Consider the following 25,991-nt stretch of genomic DNA (forward strand, 5'->3'; position numbering starts at 1 on the left):
CGTGACCCGTCTTAGTAAAAGTCCATGCTCATGGTCGCCATCGCGGTCCCTACTTTGGCGAAAAATGGCCACCGATTCGCATCCCAGGACACCTTTGAATGCTAAATCACGTACTTCACCATATGCATCCCGACAGTCATTATACGCCGCCCGGAATCGCAATCTGCTGATGTACTCCTCTGCCGTCGTACGCTTTCGCTGCCTTGTTTGCCGCATATTTTCATCCCATCTGGACAGATTGTTTTTGCAGTAGGGGTTACTTATGCTGCAGTTCCGCTCTACCGGATGTTCTGCGCAGCCACTGGCTTCGCCGGCACTCCAAATGTCGGAACAGGCCGATTCGAACCTGCGCGCCTGGTTCCTGTTGATGGAGCACGTCGCATCAAGGTTCATTTCAATGCTGACCGTGCTGAAGCGTTGCCGTGGACTTTTACTCCGCAGCAGAAGTTCGTGACGGTCCTTCCCGGAGAGACCAGCCTCGCTTTTTATAAGGCAAAGAATGAGAGTAAAAAGGACATAATTGGAATCGCAACGTACAATGTCACGCCTGACCGAGTGGGTACCGCACTAGTCGGATGTCAGCACCCATTGATGTTTGATGGTGTAGATCGCACCGTATTTTTCGAAAGTAGAGTGCTTCTGTTTTGAGGAGCAGAAATTGCTTGCAGGAGAGGAAGTTGATATGCCACTCCTCTTCTTTATAGACAAAGATATTCTCGATGACCCTGCGTGTAGGGGCATTGATGACGTTGTTCTCTCGTATACATTCTTCAGGTCCGTGTCTCTCTGTTGCCCGTCAAATCCACCAACCTCAAATACTGATTATATAGAGCCCGTCGTAACGCTCAAGGTCATCTTGAGCCGGATGCAAGTGACAAAGACGTTCAGAAGTCCCTTGGGTTTGAGAATTACGAGATGGCACCGCGTGCAGAAATCCGCAATGCGCAACCAGGAAAGAGCCCGTGATTTATGTTGGCTTTGATAATTTTCAGGGCACAGCAAGCGTTCCTCAGCACTTCTCTGTATATCTATTCTACAGCATACATACCAATACTTGTTCGGACGCAACGGAATGCACCTTGCCCTCACACCTGGATAATCTCAAGCACCCGCAAATTCAAAACACAACTACTATTGCTGCCCTTCGATACCGTAAGGCTAATAACGGTCAGACTTGTTGACTTGAATGATCATATGGCCCTGATTGACTAGCCTTTTCATGTACTTTTTAGCTGAAGTACGTTGACAATTTTAAATCCTGCACATATATTATTTACCTTTACCCATATGAATCCTAGGCACAATTTGGCATGGCTGTTGATGAGCTGTAACTGTCGAAACTCGACATTGTACTGGGGTATGTGCCCCTAACACTGCTGATATACCGCCATTGCTTTTTAGCTTTCGCTATAGCGTCAGGGACAGACTCCAAATGCTACTTGGCAAGAACTCGCCTATCACGTTTTTCTCTGTTAAAGCAAAGGTGCAATCCCTCTTCGAGACTATTGCGATGAGCGCATTCATTCCTATTGTTTGCAGCACAGCTTGCGAGCTAAATCTTGCGATATCAGATAGATGGAGCACTAGGGAATTTTCGTATGGCCTCTTACGTCTGGCTGCCAGACTACTCACAGAATCTTCAGTGGAGCGAGGCGTTCCTGTAATTGACCAAGAGTCACAGGCTGGCCACGAATCCTCCCACCAACTAGACGGACCAAATATGAAAAGGCGGTCATCACATGGTGATGTACCAGTTCCGCGCTATCGAGAATTTTCGCGCATACTTGTATCATCTTCATTTTGGTGGACATTGAACACTTCAATTCTGTGGACAAATGATCCATCGAGATGTGAAGATTGTCGAGTTACGCTGTCATCTTTGTAGAACGATAATTAATGACATGTGACATTTCGTCGAAGCCTGGCAGATAACTCGGCCGGTAGCTATAGTCGCTGGCATTAATGCCGATGGACTTTGTCGACTTTCTTCACCGGCACATTCAATTCTGCATCCATAATTATAAAGCTTCAGCTTTGAGTCTGCACTTGTGCCCATCTCTCCATGAACGCTTTCCGCAGAGAACTCAGGACTGCTACTGGTAGTCTTCGCACAAACTTGCGCTCATACTCTAATCATACTAGTCTCGTGTCTGCAGCAGTACATCGTAACCACTGGTTCCTCTCCTCCCGTGCTTTCTCAGCTTCTGTAGACGTAGAGCCTTCGGAGACACCAAAGCACAAGCCAAAAGCCAGCACACCACTTCGTCGTAGTGCATCTGCATCGATACCCATTCGCTCCAACCCGACACCTACTAGAAGTTCTATCAAGCCTGTGATCACTCTTGCAACAGCGGAACGCTACTTATTGTCAAGACTACGCTCCCGTCTTCCGGATGCTCAAACACTTCACGATGCCTGGTGGGTTCCACACTGGGGCGACGGAGGCGAGATTTTTGTGTTCTCAAATGGAAGTTTTGTGTGCTGGGGTCTTGGAGAGGGAGAAGCGCGACGATTTGCACGAGAAGTTCTTGCACCTAGTGAGGTTGGCAGATTAAAGGATCCAGAGACAGAGGAGCTGGAATTTGTGACAGATCCAACAGAGTAGGTACTCAGTTCAACCACTTGAACCAAATTTGCTCACAAAAATTCCCTTATCAGAAAAACTCGAATACAAGGAGATTTAATTATACTTGGACGTGTAGCGCCACTTGAGTACTCTGAAAATGCTCCTGCCGTATCACCAGGCTCCCCTGCACTCCCCGCAGATACCCTTCTGGCGCGATATACATTCTCTCAAGCACTATCACGTTCTACAGCTCTTTCAGGTCTTGAAGAATCACTTGAGGACTATCTCTCTTCCGTAGCACTTCTCCCGCACTCCCTCGAGAAGACGGGGAAACCTGGCCTGAGCAGGGAAGCCCTTATCAAGAAGCTCGGAGCGCTCATGAAGTTTCGCCAGGGCCTTAACCTCAACAGGGAGAACTTCTCTGATACCCCAGACTTGTACTGGACCGAGCCTGAATTAGAAGGTCGGCATAGTGGCCATGTGTCCACGTTAATCTAACACAATCTGCAAGGTTTCTTCAAATCGATGACAGCGGCCCTCGAAGTGAAGGCGAGAACTAATGCGGTTAATGAAAAAATCACCTACGCCACAGAGGTGAGATGCTCAAGGTGAAACGATTCATGAAACTAATCGTTCAACAAGGTGCAATCAACTTTACGTCAGCTACTTACGGAGGTACATTATTTGACGTCAAAGATTATGAGCGCATGCTAACCTTTCTATAGTCATCTACTCATCGGATGGAACTCGTTATCATCGCCCTCATTGCCGTGGAAGTTGTCATTGTACGTGCCTCGACGGTTATTTCAACTTTTGTCTCCTCATCTTATGCACTTTCCTAATTCAGGCTCTGATACGGGATGGTCCCGAGCTCTGGCAAATGGCTTTTGGCTCATCTCATGTTGAAGATCAGGTATCAGCGCCTCATTCATAGGCGATCAAGGCTCCTCATTGGACAGGAATCTCTACGATTTGTGGGTGCTATTCTGAATTCAGATATCATTTTGTATTGATCGGGTAGACATAGAGCTCAGCGCTCAACCTTAACATTGCATCATGTATTTACACTACCCAACACTCGCAAGCTTCCACGTATTTATCATGGTCAATCTCTACTCAATCTACATTGCTGCGTTGTTTCTGATCTTCACGTGGGTTTGACGGGGCTGCCTACTCACCCCTGTTACTCGCGTAAATCAATCTTTCTGCGTTTGCAGAGCGAGGCTCAATAGCGCATACGAAAGGTTTCGGTCGGCTGCCAACGTGGTCAATGTTGTGTAGCTGTTTGAACGGAAGTCACTTACACTGCAAACCCCACCGTAAACTCGGGATTCACATCGATGTCACACCCGGTCGAGTCCTTCCCTTTTCCAATGCGGAACGTCGCTAAAATGGGGACAATGGAGGCCCAAATGCTTTGATCTGCAATATACTGTTCGGGACATTTTCGTCTGAAGAAATCATCAGTATTGAGTGGCAAAAGTCAACCGCAACGCACCGTCCAAAACCGAAGGACAGGGGTGCAGTACCTTGGATGAGTTCTCCGGTAGGTAACATATGTCGTTCCGGTTTGAAACTCATCGAATCCGGGAAGCGTGACTCATCATGTGTCATTCCCCTTTGACTGGTTAAGCCAACTACCGAAACAAACCTGCATGGTACTCACCAAACGTTCACAAGAAGGATGGCGCCTAAGGATAAGTGATTGGTATAATTGATTAGGTCATAGATTGTATCCGCACCCTTTGGGATATAGTAGCCATCGTAGACATCGCTTGTACTCGTCAGATGAGGAAGAGCTGATGCATAATGTATCGCATGATTTCTTGTAAGCACGGTTGGATTCATCTTGACTCACAGCACGGAACTGTCGGTCGCCACCGTAGAGTCTCGAGATAGACTGCTTCGACATAGGGAAGCCCTTCTCGATCACTAAAATCAGGGAGGCGACTGTCCCCAATCACCCTATCGATCTCTTCTTGCGCCTGGCAGGAAAATTGTTGTAGAGGAGAGGAGGTGCATATTCGTGGATCTGACGAACCTTGATCTGGACCCCTGGATGAAGGACCATAGCAAGCAGAAACACACTCAAAACAGAGTCGGTCTGACAAGAGATGCGCGTCAGAGACTAAGGAACCAGACAAAGGTTGACTGAGACTTACAGTTTCTGCTCCACCTTTGTGACACCTTTCTGTGAGTGTCATAACATTCTCGTCGTGACTACAGAAGACGCACTAAATGATACAGTTGCGGCAACTGCTTTGATTGTCTCTTCGTCTTCAGCGGTGACTACACCATCCTTGGTCGTATATTTATTCAGAAGGTCCTTAACGAGGGATTGTTGTGTGGTTCCACCGGCCTGCGCTTTGAGCATGAGAAAGGGAACATCAATGGCGAAACCAGTACCATTTCAGCTTTCACATACTCTACAGGATCGTTAAGGATGTCGCGAGCGAGACCGCGGGACTCTACAGCCCGGCGCTTGTACATCCCACCAGGAAGCCACATCGGAATATATTGTACTAGGCAAAATGAGGTCGGTAAAATTATTGGCATCTAGGAAGGACTCACAAAATGGTATCAATTCGACCAGTGCGGCGCGCTCTGTTCCAATGTCCTGAATAAACAAATCAATTATACGAACGATCTTGGTCACAAATGGATCCTCTGCTGGCGCGACATCGTAACCATATGTGACAGTCATGATGGTTGCCACTGCTAACCTGTGTAAATGGTTATTCATGTTGAATAAATGGCATTTGTCAGTACGCACGTCTTTAAATGCATAGGGAATTGAGTTGGGGAAACGGTAAAATTCTCCAGGAGTTGGCGAACTTTCTGAAGCTGCATAGACTGGTATTTGCGACAAGCTTCCTTGTTGAATCCTACGTGAAGCATCTTGCGGTCTGCAATCAAAGTTGAATTCAAAAGCTAACCATCACAGTCAGAACGAACGTTGCCGCCACCGGTCCCCATACGGTAGCAACCCGGTGTTAAAATCTAACCCAAAACTGTGGTTGATTAGTGTCATCAAGGAAGAGCACAGTAAAAAATGTTGACGTGCAACATATTCGTAAAGACATATGGTCTGTCGGAATACACTCCAGAACGTTGTTCCAGAAGAGTGTGCGCAAGCTTTTCGGTATTGATAATGACAAACTCGTGCCCTAGGATAGTTGAATAGACAATATCGCCTTCGCACAATACATGGTTGAGTCGCTATCTTGAACACCCGAGTGCAACATACCGTATTTCTTCGCCCAGTTGGTATATGTCAACCAAGGCTCGTAAACATTGAGGTCAAACACATTCCCAAGGATCGGCAGACGCTTTGGTCCTGGAGGGAGTGGCAAACCCCTCCAGAGCCTCCGTTGCTTCCAGACACGAATGGAGATGGACGTTAGTAACAAAAACGTAGAGGATATCAAGAGGTGCGGCATGGTCAACAGCATTCTTGGAGTGTCGGATATTCAGAAGGCTTTTTTACGGCTGTCCACAAGACTGGGACCAGGGATGTCTTTATAAGGCTGGAAGATAGCGGTCATCTAAAGATCGTTAGAACTCTCCGCCATGGAGTAATCAGAGTTCGAACTGGTCTAAAAGTATGTTATCGTTGAGCCTCAGTAAAACTGCTGAAATTAACGCTTACCAGACACCGACAGCACCTGAGAGCACCACCGCCAAAGTGGTAAGCGTTCGTAAGCGTCCGTAACACGCTTAAGCTAATAAGTAGTAACCTGTTACCATTCTTATGTAAATGTAGATGTGCGATTCAAGCAGTTGTGGAGTGCGAAGACCAGATTTGTTGAGTTTACTTGCCAGTGTCCGCAACTGTAGCGGGGCTGATGGATCTCCGAGATAAATGCACTGGAAGACTCACACACGGCGATCTCCATTCTCGTTACTAGTGAGTTATATGTCTAGTACAAAAAGAAACCGCAGGAAGATTTACATCGAAAGGATCTACTTGTATTGCAAGTTAGTAGTAGTATGGCTATCGATCTGCATCGTGATATTAAATAATACTTATCTTTGTGTTTGTTTGTACAATATCGTTGTTCCGTAGCTCATTGAAACGAAACTTTGTGTTTAACCGATCCAGTTCGTATTAGTGGAGGGCTAGCTCTTCGTTGGACACGTAAAAAATTTAAGTTCAATTTCTTTGTTTTGTACACTGATCAGTTTTTTTTGGACTCCAAATGTAGGCGTCACGAAATCCAGTTCGTATGACTGGAGGGCTAGCTCTCTGTTGGACACGTAAAATTCTAAGTTCAGTTTCTTCGTTTTGTACACTGATCGGTTTTTCTGGACTCCAAATTCTAATTTATGTGTCACTTCGTAACGGAGACAGTGTCCTTGCAAACATGGCTCATCGTAGAAGTCCATTTATACGCCGCAGTGGTTTGGGCTGTGAGGTGAATGACACCTCTGCTTTTGTTTAACAGCGACTTGAGTATAGACATTTCCGCATTACATCTACACTTATGCTTGACTTCAGTTACCCCGTCGTCCTTGTTCTTTTTGTGTTCTCCATCTTGGTTGAGCGGTACATCAAGAAGAATAAAGACAATCCAGCAGGTCTACCTTTACCCCCTGGGCCCCCACGACTTCCTATTGTCGGAAACTTGTTTGGTTCTAAAGACTTAGGAGCACAGTGGTTGACATATGCAGAATGGGGCAGAAAATATGGTTTGTCAACAATCAAGATCTTGCTCATGAACAACACTTCAATTATGAATGACAGGCGACCTCCTCTATCTTGAGATACTTGGTCAGAAGATATTGATCATTAATACAGAGTAGATTGCACAGGAGCTTCTCGATAAGCGATCTCAGAATTATTCCGACCGCCCCCAAGTATTGATGGTCAAGTTGTAAGTTTGTCGTTTTTTGTTTTGTTTATTCGAGCAATCATGTTATCTTACAGAATGGACTGGAGCTTCAATGTGGGGTTTATTCCATATGGTCCTTCATGTGAGCTCTTCTCCTCGATATACTGCTCGTGTCCTGATCATGATACAGGGAGAAAGTTGGTTGATTAGTCAGTACCTTGGCGTTGACTAATTACGCTTGCGCCCCACAGACATAGAAAAGCCATGCACCAGGCATTGAATCCCCAGGCCATGCTTTCCTACCAGGGCCTCCAGCTCAGCAAGGTCCATCAAATGATCCGCAACATCTTAGTTATTCCACATGAAATGGAAGCTCACCTGCGAACGTAAGCATCGCCACAAATATTCTTTGCTGAAAATGTATAATCGAATTAAGATTCACGGCGTCAACGATCATGCAAGTCGTGTACGGTTATGAAATGGCTCCGCAGGACGACTTATTTGCTTCCATCGCCGATCGGGCCAGCGAGATGCTCACAAATTCTTTTTTCCCTGGTGCTGCATTGGTCAATACGTTCCCTATGTGTATGTACCTTCTTTCAACAAGCGATTCTAACTCATATTTGGTATGTAGTCCAATACTTGCCGGAATGGTGCCCAGGAGCAGGCTTTAAAAAGTGAGTCTGGTGAATAACCATTAATAGCCATACCATAAATTTAACGATTGGAAGGCATGCTTGACAATGCCGAAAGCTTACACGTGAGTTGCGGGACAGGCCATATGAGTATGTGCAGAAAACAATGGTATATTTTACCCTCTCCGAGACAGTAATCTATTGATCTTCGCTCGAGGCTAATGGCACGGCGCCACAATCGATAGTGTCCCAGATGATACAAAAACACGAGGAAGAAGCCGTGATCAAAGCAGTTGCAGGTACAACATACGCAGGTATGATTTAATATTTAATAACCTACAGCCAAGAATGTTAATGGTGATATTAGCCGCTGTTGAGACCGTTCGTATCATATAATAGCATAGCGCACCTCACTGACATTTTTTTAGTCATCATCAGCGCTGTCAGCTTTCATGATGGCAATGATTATGTTCCCTGAGGTGCAAAAGACAGCTCAAGCAGAGATTGATCACGTCACTGGAGGCACCAGGATGCCTGATTTTGGCGACAGGGAGTCCATGGTTTATCTCGAAGCCACGTATCGCAAAGTCTTGCGATGGTGCCAGGTCACGCCACTGGGTGAGAACGTCCCCTCATGAAACTCGAATTATGCATGGATTAACATACGATTCAGGGGTACCTCACATGACAACAGAGAGTGATGTGTACAACGGATATTTTATTCCCAAAGGTGACTCGGGTGTTAATCTGTAAGACGAAACTCACTAATGTTGATACTTCTGCTGCCAGACACGATTGTCTTTGCCAATATATGGTAAGGTGAAACATGGAGTTCTGCTTATGGTCTGATAGACTTTAATAGGGCGATGACACACGATGAAAGGATTCATCCTGAACCCTCTAGGTTCATGCCTGAGCGTTTCATTCAGGAAGACGGAACACTTTCTGACGACCTCGGACAGCAACAATTCGGATTCGGAAGACGGTATGTCAGGTAAACATTGCAAGTGACGAGAAAGCTCACTAAGACTCAGGATTTGTGTTGGGAAGTATCTCGCCGAGGCATCGGTTTGGATCGCTATGGTGTCCATTCTCGCTGTGTTCGACGTGAAGAAGGCAATGGATGAGTTTGGGGGTGAAATCGACATCACCCCTCAGTACACGCCAGGTGTGATTATGTAGGTCGTTCTGAAAGTGTGTCACTCTTCTTTACGAGTCCTTTTGCAGCCACCCGAAACCCTTTCCATTCTCGATTACACCTAGGTCACAGAAGGCAGTAGCAATGGTCCAACCTGCTCCATCTTCGACGGGTTGTGGGTTACTAGCGTGATGGTGGTCTCATTGTGTGGAATGGCGAGGACTACCAGTATGTATTTGGAACGCGTCTTAGATCTCGCGCAATAAATCAGCGAAAGGGTGTGTGTATTATGATGTCAGTAGCACAAACAATCGTATCAGGGGACATTGTTGCGAGTCTCAGGGTGACAGCTGGGTGTCATTGGATTCGTCGATGAGCACGACACAATTCGACATGCCAGTGGTCTACTGCGAGGCGAGGATGATCATTATACGCTGCAAAACAACGAGACGAAGGCTGCGGAAGGCTCAAGGGAGACTCGCGAAGACTCATCAATAGATTCAGCACCCGTACCTTCCTATCATGACCAACTAATTCAACACCCGGTGCTCGCGGCACTGCTCGCGGCACTGCCGCTGCCGCATTGAATGCGGGTATGTCGGAATTAGATTGTCTTGTCTTGGGTTGGCACAAGCTGGCAAGCTAAGTTTTTGAGCAACCGGTACAAGTAATCTAAACAGAAACCAGGAAACTTCCCTCAAGACGTTCCAGGTATAGTACTAGTCTGACCTTTGATACTGGCGCAGCATTTAGAATCCTAATTATCGTTTCAAATCTTATTCATCGCTCACATTACTTACATCAACATCTAGAAACATGTTCCAAACAGCACAAACGACGACATGGATCTAGCATCAGCGCTGGTCACATGCTCGTAAACAACTCGTGCCTGTCGATCATACCGGAGGTTCAGTGCAACATTTTCGCGGTGTTTGAGTGCGATTTAGAACAGGTTTATAATTAGAAAGAGGGTCCTACTTACATAATCTAGAACTGACATTTGACAACAGTACTTTGGGGTGATCAGAATGGCCGTTTAGAAGTAGAACAGCATTCTTCAAACGTAATCGGTTTTAGATCTTGCTCCCCAATCAAGCCTTGATCCAACCATCCTAGGATGTCGGACTAGAAGGAAATACTTCACCTAGCCTTCCCACCCGAATCCATGTCTCCAAATCTTTCATTCACGTCCCTCTCGCCGTCTTGCAATTGTATTCGTCAAGTAAATTTGGTATTACGCGCCATCCTCTCCTCCCACTAATTTTACCTTATCTGTCAGACATCCACGCGGCCATCATGCAAAGTTCTGATGAGAGCGAGGACTTATGTTATTCAAACCACCTTCTCGTCTATCACATAACTGGATTCCTTGGGTAAAATCATGAACGAGACTAGACATATATATACATGACAAGCATGGATGTAGTCGAAGTCGCGCGACCCTGACTACATGATCACGAATGAAATGCAGGCAAGTAAGATGCCTATGAAGAGCAGTAGAAGCTGAAACGTCACAGACATGGACTCCAGTCTGAGGATGTTTTCCCTTCTGTCATTATCATTCACAAAGACTTTGTAGCGCTGGTTGACCATGCTCCATTCGATGCTACCCACAATTCAATCCATCAGACCATCTGAAAATGCTGCAACTTGTCTGTTTGTCTCTTCGTCATCAAAGCTTGGGAGTGCATCTCTGCAGGTGCTGAAGCGATCCAAGGCAACATGAAATAGCTTGCCAGCGTGATTAAATCTTTCTTGAAGATCGAGATACTGAGTAGTCGGGTCCTTGTGAATAACAGTGATAATATTGTTCAGCGCGCCGTTATCGCCGCGCTCCTTTTTGAAGGAATATATGTCCTGAAATAGCTAACAATTCGGTTAGCATCAGTAATCATGCAGAGATATCTGAGACAGACATTGGCAATGTATACCATATCAAGGGCGTTGTTCTCCATCTCAGCTACAACAAGATGTTGCAGGACATGCTTGGGCAAATATAGCCGGCCCGTAGACCGCATCAGAGTGAAGCAAGGCCTAGTGCCGATGGTCTCTCTTCGCATGATCATATATGAAGCGATGCAGCGTGTCGCTGTAATGTCCTTCGATGCTTCACGATCGAGCGCCTCCTGTATGGTGTTCTTCGCAAATTCAGCATTGGACTGGATGAATTCAGGCCAGTGATAAGGATCTACAGCATCTTTCAAGCGTGCTGCCATTTGTCTTAAACGCTCGTCAGAATAGTATAGAGCAGATTTGTCCAGCGTACTTAGACATGAGTTTGATGAACGGGTGACGGTGACCCTTGCCAACTTGAGGGTCTTGTAGTACATCAATCCACAGTTCAGAGTTGTTCTTAGCCACTTCGCTCGAACATCGATCGCTGTAGCATGCAGTCAGCCCAGGGTTAAGACATTGGTAGCGTCCCACAGCCTACGTAAGCTCTTCGAGCATGAACGATATTGTCATGTAATCAAGAATCGCTCTTAATTCCTTGGAGCTGGCCTGAGGCCACGCAAGTGCCGCAAGTAGAGGCATCTCTGCCTTAGAAATCTCCTTCGGAAGTCCAGTCAATACAATTTTTTGTATGTACTATCAATAGCGGAACTCACAATTGAGAAGGAATAGCCAATGGTGTCTTTGACCCAGCGTTCGTACCCGTCCTTTGCTTCTTTGAAGCCAGGATTGATGATAAATCCTGTCTTCTGAGGACATACAGAGAGTAGCTTCGGAAGGTGATAGACTCTCGAAGGCATTTCGAATATGTTCAGGGAATGACTCCTAAATTATCGCAGACCAACATTTATATCTGGCAAGGAGACAGATACTATGAGTCGTGATATCAGGTCATCCGAGTTTGAACGGGGGGATGTACAAACTAACACCATCTCGCAACAGACTTAGCTCAAACAATTCTAAGTTGGTCACTGGGGATTCGGGGTATGTTCTAATGGTGAGAAGCCAGGTTTTGCCGCTTGCCAAAATTGAGCCATGGTGTCACGTTTGCCCTACCCTGATAGCAAGCCTTTAGCTCAAACAACTTTACGTTGGTTACTGGGGATTCGGGGTATGTTTATGTTCTCAGGCTGATGGTGCGAGAGGTCGAGTTTCGCTACTTGCCAAATTGAACCATGGAGTGGCGCTGCCCTGAAAAGCACCAAGCATAAATGGACTAGCGGATACGTCAGAAATGATAGGGACCCGTACAGGTAAATCCCCGGATATCGGAGGTCGTACCGGTACCAATATCCACTTTAAGGGTGCGGGTTGTTCTGCGGGTGTTGCCAACTCAGACCCGCATCCACACCCGTGCAGAGTTTACCTGCGGGTAACACATACAAATGCTATAGAATTAATATTATAAAAACATTCTATATGTAGATACATGAAAAAATGTACCTGCGAGCGTCCTTGAGTGGATGGAGAGATTCGCGCTGATGACGTGTCTGTCGTCGTCCGATGGTACTGGTGTGGGAGATGTCGAGGGCAAGACTCGGATTTCCTCGTGTTTGGCAATTGCTGGTGTTACAAGACGATGTGCACCAGGTGCTGTCCACGAACTTCGTTGGAAGAGTGAGCTGGTTCAATTACTAGTGCCCATTTCTTTCCGGTCCCGCCCTTGACGCTATCGCTCCGGAATGTACTGGATACCTTCTTCATTTCAATGGTCGACCCTCGCCGTTTCTGTGTGCGTCCTTCTGAGTCGATGTTCATGGGACTACCAGGTCCTGCCAGTTGCAAATATGCGTCGTCGATTCTATTGAGTTCTCTGTGAGCAGACATCTTTTGTTTCGTTCAACGTGGCATTTGAGAATCCGAAGAATTCTGTGTATCTGTCAAAATCGGGTTTTCGAATGTGACGTCAATGACTTACAGCAATCGATTGCCTTCGTGAACCGTGATCACTGTCGTCTGCTTGTCGTTTATTAACTCTGGGCGACTGCTTCTCATTACCGCTGTCCACATTTATGTGATCGGTGGTTTCTGACCACGTTGCCACCTTAACTATGTTCACAAGACGCGTACCACAAATGATACTCCAAACTTACTAGTTCCCCATTAGAATTGTGCGTCGAGCCTCCGCCATCATTGAAAGTGTAATTAACAACCGTCAGCTAGACGTGGTCCCGCCAGTGAGAGGATACCGGCGCATTAGCGATAGACTTGGATGATAGCATAGGAACCAGAATCAATAGCATCTATATGACGCGGACCTGCAGACGAGTTCGCCAAAGGAACATGTAGAGATGGATCTGCGATAGAGCGCCTGCAATGCTGCTGTAAACAATCGATGTGAAGATTGTCGAGTGATACTGTCATCTCTGCATGACAGTGGTGAATATTAATATTGATGACATGTGACATTTCGTCGAAGCTTCGTCGGCTTTCTTCACCAGCACATTCAATTCTGCATCCATAACTTAAAGCTTCAGCTTTGAGTTTCCACTTGTGCCCATCTCTCCATGAATGGCTTGCGCAGAGAACTCAGGACTGCTACTAGTAGTCTTCGCACAAACTTGCGTTCATGCTAGTAGTCTCGCGTCTGCAGCAGTACATCATAACTGGTTCCTCTATTCCCGTGCTTTCTCAACTTTTGTAGACGTAGAGCCTTAGGAGACACCGAAGCACAAGCCACAAGCCATGCACCTAGTGGGGTTGGCCGGTCAAAGGATCCAGGGATGGAGGGACTGGAATTTGTAACAGATCCAACAGGGTGGGTACTCAGTTCAACCACTCGAGCCAAATTCATTTACACAAAATCTTTTGTCAGAAAAACTCGAATACAGGGAGATTCAATTATACTTGGACGTGTAGCACCATTGAAAATGCTCCTGCCGTACCACCAGCTTCCCCTGCACTCCCCGCATATACCCTTCTGGCGCGAAATACATTCTCTCAAGCACTATCACGTCCTGCAGCTCTTTCAGGCCTTGAAGACTCACTTGAGGACTATCTCTCATCCGTAGCACTTCTCCCGCACTGCCCTCGAGAAGACGGGGAAGCCTGGTTTTTTTTTGAATCCAATTTCTGTCCTTTTCAGAGTGATACTCTATGTAGGACATCACGATCTAAACTAGAGACCCAGTGTCTCAAGTGCATCTCGGGCTTGCGAATGCCCTGATGTGAAGCGTACTCCCATTAGTCCGCCGTTCCCGCCGGCCGTTTTAGATGCTCTGCCCTATGGGTGAGATGACTGTATGAACTATCAGTGTATAGTAATGAAGCCTGGTTTAAGCAGGGAAGCCCTTATCAAGAAGCTCGGAGCGCTCATGAAGTTTCGCCAGGGCCTTAACCTCAACAAGGAGAACTTCTCCGACACTCCAGACCTGTAACCGAGCCTGGATTATAATGTTGGCATAGTGGCCATGAGTCCATGTTGATCTAACATAATCTGCAAGGTTTCTTGAAGTCGATGACAGCGGCTCTCGAAGTGAAGGCGAGAACAAACGCGATTAATCAAAAAATCACCTACGTCACGGAGGTGGAACGCTAAAGGCGACACGATTTATGAAACTAATTATCCGATCAACTCTACGTCAGCTACTTACGGAATTACATTATCTGACGTCGAAGATTACGGGCGCATGCTAACCTTTCTATAGTCATCTACTCATCAGATGGAACTCGTTATCATCGCCCTTATTGCCGTGGAAGTTGTCATTGTACGTGCTTCGACGGTTATTTCAATATTTGCCTCCTCATCTTATGCACTTTCCTATTTCAGGTTTTGATGCGGGATGGCCCCCGAGCTCTGGCAAATGGTTTTTGGCTTATCTCATGTTGAAGATCAGATACCAGTGCCTCATCCATAGGCGATCAAGATTCTCAGTCCTCATTGGACAGGAATCTTTACGATATGTGGGTGCTAATCTGAATTCGGATATCATTTCGTATTGATCGTGTAGACATAGAGCTCAACCTTAACTCTGCTTCATGTACATATTTACACTATTCAACACTAGCAAACTTCCACATATTTATCTTGGTCAATTTTCACTCAGTCTACATTGTTGTACTTCCGATTTCACGTGAGTTTGACAGGGCCGCCTACTCGCCCCCGTTACTGGCGCAAATCAATCTTTCTGCGTGTGCAGAGCGAAGCTCGATAGCGCATATCAAAGGTTTCGGTCGGTTATCAACGTGATCGCCGTTTGAATGGAAACCGATTACACTGACAATCCCAATCCCACCGTGAACTCGGCTTTGACATCAACTTCACATCCGGCCGCGTTCTTCCCTTTCCCGACTTGCAACATTGCCAAACTGGAGATAATGGAGGCCCAAATGCTTTGATATACAGTCCGGGACACTTCCATCTGTTTGAAGTCTTGAACATCTTAGCATTGGCAAAAACACTGAGCGCAGCTCACTGTTCAAAACCAAAGTAGGGCGATGTGATACCTTCCAGAAGCTCTCCTGTAGTTGACAGATGCCGTTCTGGCTTGACGCTCATTGTATCCAGGAATCGTGTTTCATCATGTGTGATTGCCGTGTGATCCTTCAAGCTAAATAGCAGACCAATCCTGCAAATGACCTACCATATGTTTACGACAACATTGACACCTGGAGATAAGGAATCAGGATTTGGCACAATTGATTGGCGTCAGGGATTGTATCTACACCCTTTGAAATGTAATATCCGTTGTAGACATCGCTTGTACTCGTAGCATGCGGAAAGGCTGACGCACCGCATGAGCTCTTGGAAGGACGATTTGGTTTTATCTTGACTCATTGAGAGGAATTGTCGGTCGCCACCGTAGAGTCTCAAGATAGACTGCTTCTATACAAGGAAACCTTTCTCGGTCACTGAAATCAGGGAGACGACTGTCACAAATTACCCTATCGATCTCTTCTTGCGCCTGGCAAAAAAATTGCTAGAAGAAAAGGAGGTACATATCATGCTTTGAACGAACCCTGATAGCCAGATGGTCATCGTCAAACCGAAGCGAACGCTGCTGCAACAAGTCCCCATAGGGCAACAACCTTGTAGTAAAATTCATCCTCAAACTGTGAGTATTTCGTGTTATTGAGGAAGGGCACTGTAACAAATTGAAATAAAGACGTACATCGTACTCGTGGAGATATATGGTCGTCAGAATACACTCCAGAACGCTGGTCACGAAGTGTATGCGCAAGTTCCTGGGAATTGATAATGACAAACTCTTGTCCGAGGATAGTTGAATAGACAACATCAACTTCGTAATGCATCATCGAGTCACATCTTGAACCACTCGATCAACTGATACGTACCGTATTTATTTGCCCAATCGGTATGCGACAGCCAAGGCGCAGAAACGTCTAGGTCAAGCACATTCCCAAGAATCGACAAACCTTCGGGAGCTGCAAGCCCCCCCGAAGCCCCTGTTGCTTCCAGACACGAACAGCAGTAACAAAAAATGCAAAGAATACCAATCATTGGGATCCTGCGTAAGGGGGTGCGTTGTGCGTTGTTGGTTAATAATGGTCTGACCACATGACTAGAAAGTCACTTATACAGCTGAAGGATCGCCGAGATAATTCCATTTGGTTCATCCTGACGCTGCATCTGTGATCATGAAGAGCTTCAAATTACTGTCGTTTGATCCTTAAAGAAGTACAAGTTAGCCAGCGCATTTCGGTTCTTGTTCAGTGAGTCGTGCAGGTCCTGAAACGAAAGACTTACTGATGCTGAAACGTGTGTAGCCATGAAATCACCTCCGCCGCCAACTACTCAGCCTTGAGTAAATCTTTTCAGATCTCGTACACATGTCGTATTCTATACCGTCATTTTGTTCACCTTCTCGCTCGTATCACCCTCGTGTCTTGCCTAGATCAATTCTTTCAACAAGATTCTTACCCTGTCCGTTATTCTGAAAGAATTTTTTATGTAATGGGCTGGCATGGACACATGTTTCCACTGCTCGCAAGTACAGAAGTGCTCCTCGTGTATTTAAACAAGCAACTTCAACAATCTTGAGTAAGCGTTCATGCCTATAGGAGGTATATGAAAAAGCCCTCAAGATTATAGGCACCCTACACCATGCATTCTGAGAGTGATAAACGAGAGCGGGATAATAATTACACCACCGATATATTGATTAAACTCATCGTCTCTTGGACGGAGGTAGGTCCATAAAGTCTTCTGCCGCTTTCCTCTTCGCTCCAAAGCCAAAAGCCACCTTCGTCCGGTCTGACGGCACAGGAGTACCTGTTTGTGTCGGCGTATCTGCAGCTGACGATATGCGAGAAAAGCCTGGCTTCATAACTGGGGGTGAGTTCGATCCACTAGGAGGTATAACAGATGAAAATCCCGAAGGGGCAGGACTTTGGGAATTGAGGTGAGACTGCGAATGTGGCGCCGGTAGCGTCATGAAACCAGTGGACTCGAGCAATGGAGCACCAGCCTTCCCTGAATCCTTCTTTTTGCTCTTCGCCTTCTCAGTCTTGCCCTTTGACAACGGCTGAGGGTCCAAGAACTCTGACGCTTGAGGGACAGCACTATACGAAATGCAATCAGATGCAGTAATGAGACAGACACAGAATAAACGTACCCTCTATTACCCACAGATAGTACGAAGTGAGCTTGGCCAGTTTTCTCCTGGCGGATCTGGAAGGCACGGTTCATGCTAAGGGGAGTATCACCACTTGCCATAGCTGCTTGCTTCTTCTCCTCCGCAATTTTCTTCAGCCTCTTCTCCGTCTTCATCTTCCCGGAGCCCTTACCGTGGAATTTGTGGGACAACGCTTTCCATGACTCCTTTGGGGTCAGCACACGGCCATACTCATCATAGTAGACAATTTCGACGTCAGGCTTGTAGTCCTTGAATAACTCCAGCTGCGCGCGAGCCTCTTGTTGTTCTCGAAGTCGATTTTCGTACTCTCGAGTCGCTTGGTCTTTATTACCACTACGAGACTGTAAGCGATCCGTTTCGCGTTGGGTTTGTCGATGGCGATATTCGGCGAGGAATCGATCCCTGTGTAACTGAATACCCTCTCGCGCGACCTGATCTGCCGATGGCAGTGCCAATACACCCTGCTGCCGGAGAAGGGAAAGGGTCGCCGCCATACCAGATCCAAACGTCTTTTCCCCTGATGTCCCGACCTCGGTATCGTCGTTCACTGCGGCGGTCTTCTCCTCCGCTTCAGCGATGACTTCCATCATATCTTCGTACTCCTCTTCCTTAACAACCTCACCAGCTTCAATTTCGTCGAGAGTTTCGTCACCTGCGGCCACTAAAAGGTCACGAGAGGGTGATATCTGTTTGGCAGGGGTGGGTTCTACTGATTCTTCTGCAGGCTCTGTCTTCACTGCAGTTGTGTTGTATGAGATAGCCCGAACGAATTCCGAGGTATCATCGAATGTCAAACCATTGGTGTCGCCATCTTCTGCGTCGCCTATCTGTAAAGGATCATCTGCTTGACTCGATTGCTCTCGGTTGCGTTCTTCTGCGACTAAAAACAGTCATTCTTAAGCCTTCGAAGGGAAGCAGCCCGGCTTACCTTTACGGGCAATCTCTTCCGGAGACAATTTCTTGAGTTTGTGAAGCTTCGCTCTTCGGGACCGAGCAAGGGCAGCTTGTAGCTCATCGTCATCGACAAAGTTGGCGTCTAACTCACGTGGCCTAGGCACAACCGGTTTCTCATCAACCTCCATAATATTCTCATCGCCATCAATGGGGGCACGACGTGATGAACGTTTCTTCTTGGTCTAATGAATATGGATGACAGGTTTCATTATTCACAAAGTCAAAAACGGTAAGTAGTGCTTACCTTTGGCTTCTTGAAACCTATATCTCCCTCTTGTAGGTAATCACGCGTTTCCAAATTCTCTAGAAATAAGAATATATCAATAAAAGGCAAGGGACAAAGTGGGGTTAAGAACTGACTGGCGTAATCTATTGACAGTAAAGACTTATTTACGCTTGCTAGTTCTTGTTTCGCCTGAACGCCACTGATCGTGGTGGACGTAATAGAATTACCCAAACGGAAATCCTGAAAAATGGGTAAAGGATTAATTGTGGAACGTTGTGGATGAGATACACGTACAGTTTCCCTAGGACCTTCAATATCTTCATCATATTTCGCCAGAATTGATCTCTTCATTCCAGCTTTGCCATCTCCAAACTCGTCATCGTCATAACCGGTGTAATCCCGTCTTTTAATCTTTAGTTCATTATTCTTGCGAGTGCGTTCTTCTTCAGCCATCTCAACATTCTGAAGTTCATCCTCTGGGTGGATGAAATTAGGAACAGCAGCATTGTAGTAAGGCTCGCGGTGGACGTACCTTCGTTGTCGAGAACACGGCTGTCTTTCAATGTGAGAATACGGGCATCGCCTTCTCCGAGGTCTTCAAAGTCGTGACTGACTTTGAGACCAACCAAGTCCTCTGCGGATAGAGTATCAAGCAAGTCATTCTTCATGTTACAAGAACTACACGCACTTTCCGTATAGTCGTCACCCTGAAAAGCTCTGTCCAAGTTCTCAAGCTCCTGCTGCCTTTCCTTCGCCAGCTCTTTGTCACGCTTCTTGGCTTTCTTGATCCACTTCAGGGTATCTTCTGTATCACCGTCGGGATCACCAAGTGTTGCACCTTTGAGGGAGGCATGGAGTTCTCGTCTGTTCCTCACCCTGTGATTGCAAAATGAGTAATAGCCGCTGGCTAGGGCCGAAGAGCCAGCATAAATAAATCGAAACTCACTTCGCTATTCGGTCAAATATTTGCCTGGAAAAGAGAAACGTCAATCAGAACAAGTCGTGTACTCAGAAACGAACCATGTAAATACTTTGTTTCTCTCTCTTTCGCCTGTCTCTCGCGTTGCTTTGCATAATTATCTTCCGCTTGCTTCTCTTTGTCGTCGGCTGGTGCAGAATCATCTGTAAGAGGCTTGAGACCGAGAGAGATACGGATCTTGTTCGTCTCTTCAAGACTGATGCTTTCCTCCATTGACATTGTGGTTTAGAATGACGAGTAATAACTGAGGAGTAGGTCACAGTAACTTATCCAAGTATGTTGGCAACTTGGGAGTCCTCAAGTGTGCGCTGCTTCATTAGTCACTGGTGTGACTTTTTGCGTGGCTCCCAATTTGGTTAACATATATACATATATATTTTGTTTTTGGTCCTTTATTATAAAATCTCAGGACTACTAAGTAGAGCGTATCAATTTCTTGCTAAATATTTAATACTAGTGTACATCGTGTAACATTGAGTTCCCAGACCAGTACACATAAGTATAGCTGGATTCCCTACTTAAGTACTGGTATTAGGCCATTTGCGGATGCCCGGAAGAATTCTGTCAAGTATTTCAACAAAATCCGCCTATCACTCATATCGTGGACACATGATTAATAATAGGAGCCTCGAGGCAACAACAAAGGCAATTTGAAATGTAATAACACTCCGATCTTTACATGGCATCATGCACACACTGCCAACTATATGGATTCGCTTGTCACATCAACATCTTTTCTGACTTAGCCCGGCTACCAAGGCGTATATGGAGCGCGAGTTCTTTTGACCTCATCTTCTTTCTCGGATCCTTCCTTTTTTTCAGGCCATCTTCATGTCTACATCAGCGGACTACCGTATTCCAGCTCTTGCTGCCATATCTGCGGTAGCATATGGCCTAGTTAGCTGGTGGTCACATAAGAAGAGAAACCAAGGAGGTCTTCCCCTTCCTCCAGGTCCCAAGCCGCTCCCAGTAGTGGGTAACGTGCTTGGTCTTAAGATTGATGAGCCATGGGTCACATACACGCACTGGGGCGCTACGTACGGTAAGACATTGGACATGGTCTTACAGTATACACAAAACTAACCTTCACAATTTATTTCAAGGCGAATTGGTGTACTCTCGTCTGCTTAACCAAGAGATCATTTTGATTAACACTGAGAAGGTCGCGAGGGATCTATTAGAGAGGCGCTCCAACAACTACTCCGACAGACCTGGCATCCTGTGCCTGACGAATGACTTGTACGTCCAATTTAAACCTCGCATGCATTTATCAGATTTACCGAACCACGCCAGTTTTGGCTGGTCATTTAATTCTGTCATGATCAAGTATAATGATCGTTGGAGGCTCCACCGACGATTGTTTCACCAAGCATTTCGCGCAGAAGCAGCTTATACATATCAACCAATGCAGCTTCGCAAGGCGCGAGAGTTGTTGAACAACTTGCTCGAAGACCCAGTTAACTGGATGGCGCATCTCCAGACGTAGGAGTACTGATATAGTGGCACTATTTTGATACTGATTTCGCAGATCAGGCACTCAGCCTCTATTATTATGTCTGTCGTTTATGGTTACGAAATTGGCCTAAGGGATGACCCCATCATTTCCATCGTCGAGAGGGCTGTCAACTTAGCGGTGTGTTCCATCAAACCCGAGGTTGCTGCTTTCCTTGGCGCATTCCCATTTTGTGAGCTTCTTTGCTCTTTTGCGACTACTTGATGTCTCACAGACATACAGTGCAGCACATTCCATCCTGGTTCCCTGGAGCTTCGTTCAAGCGGACAGCTATCTTATCCACCAAGTATGCCGAGGACATGATCGAGGCGCCATTTCAGTACGTTCAAAAGAATATGGTGGGTTCAAGTATCCCTTACAACTAGTCATTCATCTCATCTGAGGCGAACTAGGCGTCAGGCTCAGCATCCCCATCCATGGTCGCTGACTCTTTGAGAAAAGCCGAAGATGAAAATGCGTCTGAGACGTACGTCAAAGCAATCAAAGAGAGCGCCGTGACTGCATTCGCGGGTATGTTGATGTGATCTTATATTTCCCAGCTGTTCCCTCACATTATTGTTTCCTTCTTAGCTGCCTCGGAAACAGTAAGCCATGTCGCGACTGTCGCGCTTACGAAAATGTTGCTAACAGTTTTTTTCTCAGACCTCATCAACTTTGATTATTTTCATCTTGACGATGCTGCTAAACCCGGAAGTACAAGCCCGCGCACAGGCTGAAATCGACTCTGTGGTCGGTTCGGTCAGGCTGCCGAATTTTGAGGACAGAGCATCACTGCCATATATCGAGGCTGTTCTCCGCGAAGTTCTTCGGTGGCATCCCGCTGTACCATTAAGTTTGTATCGTACAAACTATATAATGTGAGTGACGGACTAAACGTGAATGATACAGGCATTCCTCACGCTACCACGAATAATGACGTCTACAACGGATACTTCATTCCGCAAGGTGCGACATATTTGATAACTCGCAGCTTGTTGATTGACATGCATCAGGGGCTACGATTATAACGAACACATGGTGTGTGCTTACCAATTGACTGACTTATAATGTCTTTACCGCTGATCATCATCAAAGGGCGATTACACGCAACGAAGCCAAGTATCCCAACCCAGAAGAATTTAAGCCCGAGCGCTTCTTTGGCGCTGACGGCGAGCTGAACGATGACACCATGAGCTTTGCCTTTGGTGTGGGCCGCAGAATTTGTCAGTCTCGCTAAGCTCTATTTGCCTCCTGGTTAATGATTCTGATCGTGACATCATAAAGGTGTCGGGCGATACATCGCGGATGCATCCATCTGGTCTGCGATGGTCTCGATCCTCGCTATCTTTGATATCAAGAAATGCAAAGACGAGCAGGGCAACAATATTGATGTAAATCCGAAGTTTACTGCGGGCGTCACTTCGTAAGCTTCTTTTTTGTGTACATTCTCGATTCTGATACCTCCTCAGGCACCCATTGCCCTTCCCTTGTCTCGTTGTCCCCCGACACAAAGGATTTGGCACGGAAAAGCTTGCTCAAATGTTCTAAGGTTCAGTAATCTCAATGTCTGGTTACAGCTGGTTCTGGTGTTGTACACTGCTCTTTCTTGATTGTACACTAGCTTTCCTATCCCAGACGTTTTTATGTTAACGATATCCGATAGCCACTCGAAATGTCCTCACGAGCGTCCGTTCATGTTGTACAGCTACTCTCTTGATACATCTGGGAAATGATCATGCAAACTTCACGCCGCCACCAGCTACAACTACAAAGTGTTAAGAAATGATGACTTCGTCCTCACCAGGGGAGGCGCGAACGATAGAACAAGGTACGTCAGGGCAGGATATGATATCTGGAACGAGGCTCTTCTCCGCAGGAAATCCCACAGACCGGGCAGAGACTCGTGGAACGGAGCCAGGGTGATTCCCCCCGATTTCAGCATCAGACAGGTCGCAAGGACTGGAGACACAGAGAGCCGAGAGCGATCTTGTGTGCGTCGTGCAAGGAGAGGAAGATGTTTGTTCACCCACACTTGTAAAAAGACCGGACGGCGACCAGTCGGAAGCGGACGAGACCGATGATGAAGAGGATGTGGACGAAACGAGTTTCCGGAAGTTGCGTCCTCCACTCCCCGGAATACGCGTGCCGTAACTAGGACGCAGCATGAACACCTCTCGAATGGCGGGGTCGTAGATCACAGTAGAGCTCTTGACCCTCAGTTTCTCCCGCGGCTTGGTGTCACCGAAAGCATCGATGGTGGAGGAACCCATGTTGACACGCGGGGAGCTAGCATAGACCGAGAAGTCGAGTAGATCAGATGCAGAAGCGACAGACGGGACACCCTTGAAGTATGGAGCAAAGTATGTGCTGCCTCGGTCGCCGAATGGAGAAGCGAACCGATTCTCTCCTGCACTGGGCGAATAGGAGCAGTTCGGATGAGTGGGCGAGCGAAGTTGTTTGCCTTGAGGAGAGCTGGTCCATACTTTGAGGGAAGCAGATGACAGGGACGTTGATAGGTCTGCGTCGCAGGGAAGCGAGTTCTTGCTGAGCTGGAGCTGTGTGCCCAAGACAGGTGGCCAAGAACTGCGGAACACATATTCATTGGAATGCTTCGGGAATGCATAGGATGAGGGAGGAGAAAACGAAGGCATAGGTAATTCCGGGCGATCGAACAGAGGATGAGACAGTTGTGGAGGTCCCTGAAGATTGACGACATTACAACGACCAAGCTCCGGGTCACTGAAATTCGTTGACGATGCCATCTCTTGGCCTTGAGCAGTCCTACATCTGGCATCTTCAAGCTGCCGCAGGACGACATTCTGCGGCAGCACGAAAGGCTTCAACCCTTTCGGCTTCTGGGATGAAACAAGTTGAACGATAGTGAAGCTCTGACCCTCAGTTCCTGGTGTATCGGACTCCTGAGTTGCTCGCCTTCCACCAGTAAAAAGACCGAAGAACGAGCGGAACAGTCCTGTAATGAGTGACAAGGATTTGTGAAGAAAGAGGACAAAGGTGTGCAGAATGGGAGACATTTTTGCGAGCGCTGAGTAAGGACAGTGGCGGACTTGTTCGCGAACGATACGGCGGTCGGATTGCAAAGGGTATAAGAGCAGTACTTACCGCTGCTGGCATATAAGTACTAGTGCAGCATGGCGGCTGACATATAGCTATAGCTTTATCGTTACTTGTGGAATTGTCAGCCTCCCCATTCGTAGGCGGAGACTGAGCAAAATTTGCCTCGAGAATTCGAATCAGTTATTGTCGTCGGAGAAACTAAAGGTACTGGCTGTAGGAGGTTGGAAGGAAGGGATGCTATCATGCTGTACGGAGTGCTTTTATAGCGTTCCAATACTCTGAATTCCAAGGTCCTTGGTGACAATGCACCGGTCTTTCTCTCTCCCCTTCCCGCCTTCGAATGCCTTCATTAATGATTCTTGTCCTTCGTCAGTCCTGTGAAAAGGGGCAGATGAAGTTCGGTATTGGCTAGTGAAAGAAAAATATCAATACCATTTTACAGAGTGAGCAGATTTCTCCAGTATGACTTTAACAGTTGTCCACGAAAACCGGACGATGGATGGGAAACCGAAAGTAGGGTCGAGTGAGGCCTTTACCCAAGCTTGGGTCTTTGGATCTGCAATTGCGTTAAGCAAGGAAGCAGAATTTCCTGCGACTTAAGTAACAAACCCGATGGATAACCACTCCCGAATTCTCTATTCCAGTTTTCTTTTCGAGTGTTTTCGACTGCATTGTCGTCTTCTTCAACCAGTTCTTCGAAGGTCCAACCATCCACACACGCATCCCTTGTGACCTTTGCCGCCACACTAGCTGCTCCCACAATCTTGAATTTTGAGTCTGCTTTCGTTGTCACGGTAAAACTGATGCCCGGGAATTGTGAAGAAAGATACGCTTCATAAGTAGTTGTGTTTCCCAGTGCATCCACGTATACCTAACCAGAGGATAGTTTAGTATTCATTCGGAAACATATGGCGCATGTTAACCTCAGACAACTGGAGTCCACGCTGAAGGCATCGCGTATGAGCAATACGGTTGCATCCTGGGATTGCTTGTTAAGATTTGTTGGCGGAATTCTCAACATCCCAGCTGATATAGCTTGTGGGCTAATCACCATGAGAAGTCTCACAAAGGATAGAACTTCGGATGTGCGTACCTGATGACTCGGACAGACCATCCGAGATTCTGAGGATCAGAGTTAAGAACGCCTAACAACTGGGCTCGCTTTTCCGGAGTGAGTGTTTTGGAATCTGGTAGAAGATATGGCTGGTGTCATTATGTAGTTAAGCGCTTGAGAGATGTTTACCAGCAAAGCCCAGCTGCTCTAAGTCGGTCTTCCAAGATGCAGGACAGTAGGCAACACCGTAAACAAGTGGCCCAAGTACAGGGCCACGACCAGCCTCGTCAACACCCAGGATGTATGGCCCTGGTGCTGTAGGCGTTGAAGAATGGTAAGTATATGAGTTTGTAAGTGGATTTGACGGTCCAGGTGCTGAAGGAATAGTTCGGGACATAGTTTGCACGATGTCTTATAGGTATCTCGACTTAGACGTATCTAGGCCAATATACCGTTTCCACGATTGCAAGACTGTGTTTACGCGTTCTTTG

General features: G+C 46.7%; 12 protein-coding genes across 12 annotated transcripts; 4 read left to right on the forward strand and 8 right to left on the reverse strand.

The window, feature by feature from the left end:
- Positions 1 to 64: 64 nt before the first annotated feature.
- Positions 65 to 966, forward strand: BJ212DRAFT_1264520 (cytochrome c oxidase assembly protein CtaG/Cox11-domain-containing protein; the record flags this gene model as incomplete). The annotated part of the gene is made up of 4 exons (XM_041330423.1): positions 65 to 187; positions 238 to 555; positions 608 to 774; positions 831 to 966. The coding sequence occupies 4 exons, from the start codon at positions 65 to 67 to the stop codon at positions 964 to 966; spliced, it is 744 nt and encodes a 247-aa protein (XP_041196419.1).
- Positions 967 to 2,062: 1,096 nt separating this feature from the next.
- Positions 2,063 to 3,500, forward strand: BJ212DRAFT_1477532 (uncharacterized protein; the record flags this gene model as incomplete). Its single annotated transcript, XM_041339559.1, has 6 exons — positions 2,063 to 2,601; positions 2,659 to 3,029; positions 3,078 to 3,160; positions 3,209 to 3,241; positions 3,292 to 3,351; positions 3,414 to 3,500. 6 exons carry the CDS (start codon positions 2,063 to 2,065, stop codon positions 3,498 to 3,500), a joined length of 1,173 nt encoding a protein of 390 aa, XP_041196420.1.
- A 128-nt stretch (positions 3,501 to 3,628) lies between these two features.
- On the reverse strand, positions 3,629 to 6,292 carry BJ212DRAFT_1585695 (cytochrome P450; the record flags this gene model as incomplete). Its single annotated transcript, XM_041342371.1, has 17 exons — positions 6,216 to 6,292; positions 5,814 to 6,162; positions 5,631 to 5,760; positions 5,522 to 5,577; positions 5,340 to 5,472; positions 5,138 to 5,289; positions 4,973 to 5,088; positions 4,802 to 4,925; positions 4,729 to 4,742; positions 4,608 to 4,670; positions 4,425 to 4,551; positions 4,309 to 4,365; positions 4,233 to 4,257; positions 4,065 to 4,184; positions 3,871 to 4,017; positions 3,745 to 3,821; positions 3,629 to 3,651 (listed from the first exon to the last, which is right to left on the reverse strand). Exons 2-17 carry the CDS (start codon positions 6,016 to 6,018, stop codon positions 3,629 to 3,631), a joined length of 1,569 nt encoding a protein of 522 aa, XP_041196421.1. The 5' UTR covers positions 6,019 to 6,162; positions 6,216 to 6,292.
- A 638-nt stretch (positions 6,293 to 6,930) lies between these two features.
- BJ212DRAFT_1297024 (cytochrome P450) lies at positions 6,931 to 9,363 on the forward strand (the record flags this gene model as incomplete). The annotated part of the gene is made up of 16 exons (XM_041332527.1): positions 6,931 to 6,981; positions 7,012 to 7,255; positions 7,425 to 7,440; positions 7,494 to 7,540; positions 7,661 to 7,784; positions 7,835 to 7,983; positions 8,033 to 8,075; positions 8,152 to 8,158; positions 8,251 to 8,347; positions 8,401 to 8,414; positions 8,462 to 8,651; positions 8,707 to 8,763; positions 8,823 to 8,847; positions 8,938 to 9,018; positions 9,068 to 9,211; positions 9,297 to 9,363. The coding sequence occupies 16 exons, from the start codon at positions 6,931 to 6,933 to the stop codon at positions 9,361 to 9,363; spliced, it is 1,356 nt and encodes a 451-aa protein (XP_041196422.1).
- A 1,425-nt stretch (positions 9,364 to 10,788) lies between these two features.
- BJ212DRAFT_1445209 (isoprenoid synthase domain-containing protein) lies at positions 10,789 to 11,924 on the reverse strand (the record flags this gene model as incomplete). Its single annotated transcript, XM_041338071.1, has 5 exons — positions 10,789 to 11,028; positions 11,088 to 11,391; positions 11,438 to 11,551; positions 11,606 to 11,724; positions 11,781 to 11,924. The coding sequence occupies 5 exons, from the start codon at positions 11,922 to 11,924 to the stop codon at positions 10,789 to 10,791; spliced, it is 921 nt and encodes a 306-aa protein (XP_041196423.1).
- A 498-nt stretch (positions 11,925 to 12,422) lies between these two features.
- On the reverse strand, positions 12,423 to 12,951 carry BJ212DRAFT_1297026 (uncharacterized protein; the record flags this gene model as incomplete). The annotated part of the gene is made up of 3 exons (XM_041332528.1): positions 12,423 to 12,490; positions 12,568 to 12,670; positions 12,730 to 12,951. 3 exons carry the CDS (start codon positions 12,949 to 12,951, stop codon positions 12,423 to 12,425), a joined length of 393 nt encoding a protein of 130 aa, XP_041196424.1.
- Positions 12,952 to 15,335: 2,384 nt separating this feature from the next.
- BJ212DRAFT_1264722 (uncharacterized protein) lies at positions 15,336 to 16,031 on the reverse strand (the record flags this gene model as incomplete). Its single annotated transcript, XM_041330432.1, has 4 exons — positions 15,336 to 15,496; positions 15,550 to 15,617; positions 15,725 to 15,865; positions 15,898 to 16,031. Coding segments are annotated over 4 exons (504 nt in total), but the record flags the coding sequence as incomplete, so codon positions are not given.
- A 229-nt stretch (positions 16,032 to 16,260) lies between these two features.
- BJ212DRAFT_1200971 (uncharacterized protein) lies at positions 16,261 to 16,507 on the reverse strand (the record flags this gene model as incomplete). Its single annotated transcript, XM_041329073.1, has 2 exons — positions 16,261 to 16,364; positions 16,420 to 16,507. Coding segments are annotated over 2 exons (192 nt in total), but the record flags the coding sequence as incomplete, so codon positions are not given.
- A 745-nt stretch (positions 16,508 to 17,252) lies between these two features.
- Positions 17,253 to 20,098, reverse strand: BJ212DRAFT_1297028 (SART-1 family-domain-containing protein; the record flags this gene model as incomplete). The annotated part of the gene is made up of 10 exons (XM_041332529.1): positions 17,253 to 17,646; positions 17,700 to 18,600; positions 18,649 to 18,856; positions 18,919 to 18,977; positions 19,035 to 19,140; positions 19,195 to 19,376; positions 19,433 to 19,534; positions 19,589 to 19,776; positions 19,847 to 19,870; positions 19,932 to 20,098. The coding sequence occupies 10 exons, from the start codon at positions 20,096 to 20,098 to the stop codon at positions 17,253 to 17,255; spliced, it is 2,331 nt and encodes a 776-aa protein (XP_041196427.1).
- A 447-nt stretch (positions 20,099 to 20,545) lies between these two features.
- On the forward strand, positions 20,546 to 23,161 carry BJ212DRAFT_1332959 (cytochrome P450). Its single transcript, XM_041334824.1, has 13 exons — positions 20,546 to 20,921; positions 20,983 to 21,118; positions 21,173 to 21,361; positions 21,413 to 21,564; positions 21,615 to 21,730; positions 21,785 to 21,902; positions 21,963 to 21,976; positions 22,035 to 22,224; positions 22,281 to 22,337; positions 22,385 to 22,409; positions 22,467 to 22,594; positions 22,656 to 22,794; positions 22,841 to 23,161. The coding sequence occupies exons 1-13, from the start codon at positions 20,711 to 20,713 to the stop codon at positions 22,917 to 22,919; spliced, it is 1,554 nt and encodes a 517-aa protein (XP_041196428.1). The 5' UTR covers positions 20,546 to 20,710; the 3' UTR covers positions 22,920 to 23,161.
- BJ212DRAFT_1477539 (uncharacterized protein) lies at positions 23,147 to 24,403 on the reverse strand (the record flags this gene model as incomplete). The annotated part of the gene is made up of 1 exon (XM_041339560.1): positions 23,147 to 24,403. The coding sequence occupies one exon, from the start codon at positions 24,401 to 24,403 to the stop codon at positions 23,147 to 23,149; it is 1,257 nt and encodes a 418-aa protein (XP_041196429.1).
- Positions 24,404 to 24,706: 303 nt separating this feature from the next.
- On the reverse strand, positions 24,707 to 25,897 carry BJ212DRAFT_1477540 (ribonuclease H-like domain-containing protein; the record flags this gene model as incomplete). The annotated part of the gene is made up of 6 exons (XM_041339561.1): positions 24,707 to 24,821; positions 24,879 to 25,002; positions 25,056 to 25,317; positions 25,390 to 25,489; positions 25,540 to 25,633; positions 25,690 to 25,897. The coding sequence occupies 6 exons, from the start codon at positions 25,895 to 25,897 to the stop codon at positions 24,707 to 24,709; spliced, it is 903 nt and encodes a 300-aa protein (XP_041196430.1).
- Positions 25,898 to 25,991: the final 94 nt, after the last annotated feature.

The sequence above is a fragment of the Suillus subaureus genome, assembly GCF_016647635.1.
Source record: "Suillus subaureus strain MN1 chromosome Unknown BJ212scaffold_6, whole genome shotgun sequence".
In the NCBI taxonomy this organism is placed as follows: domain Eukaryota; kingdom Fungi; phylum Basidiomycota; class Agaricomycetes; order Boletales; family Suillaceae; genus Suillus; species Suillus subaureus.

What these genes read in the sequence shown, in the direction of transcription:
- BJ212DRAFT_1332959 (XM_041334824.1), top strand. Translation starts at nt 20,711, where the DNA reads ATGTCTACATCAGCGGACTACCGTATTCCAGCTCTTGCTGCCATATCT. An exon ending in TGGTGTGGGCCGCAGAATTT is followed by an intron (nt 22,595 to 22,655) that starts GTCAGTCTCGCT and finishes GACATCATAAAG; the next exon opens with GTGTCGGGCGATACATCGCG. An exon ending in TTTACTGCGGGCGTCACTTC is followed by an intron (nt 22,795 to 22,840) that starts GTAAGCTTCTTT and finishes ATACCTCCTCAG; the next exon opens with GCACCCATTGCCCTTCCCTT.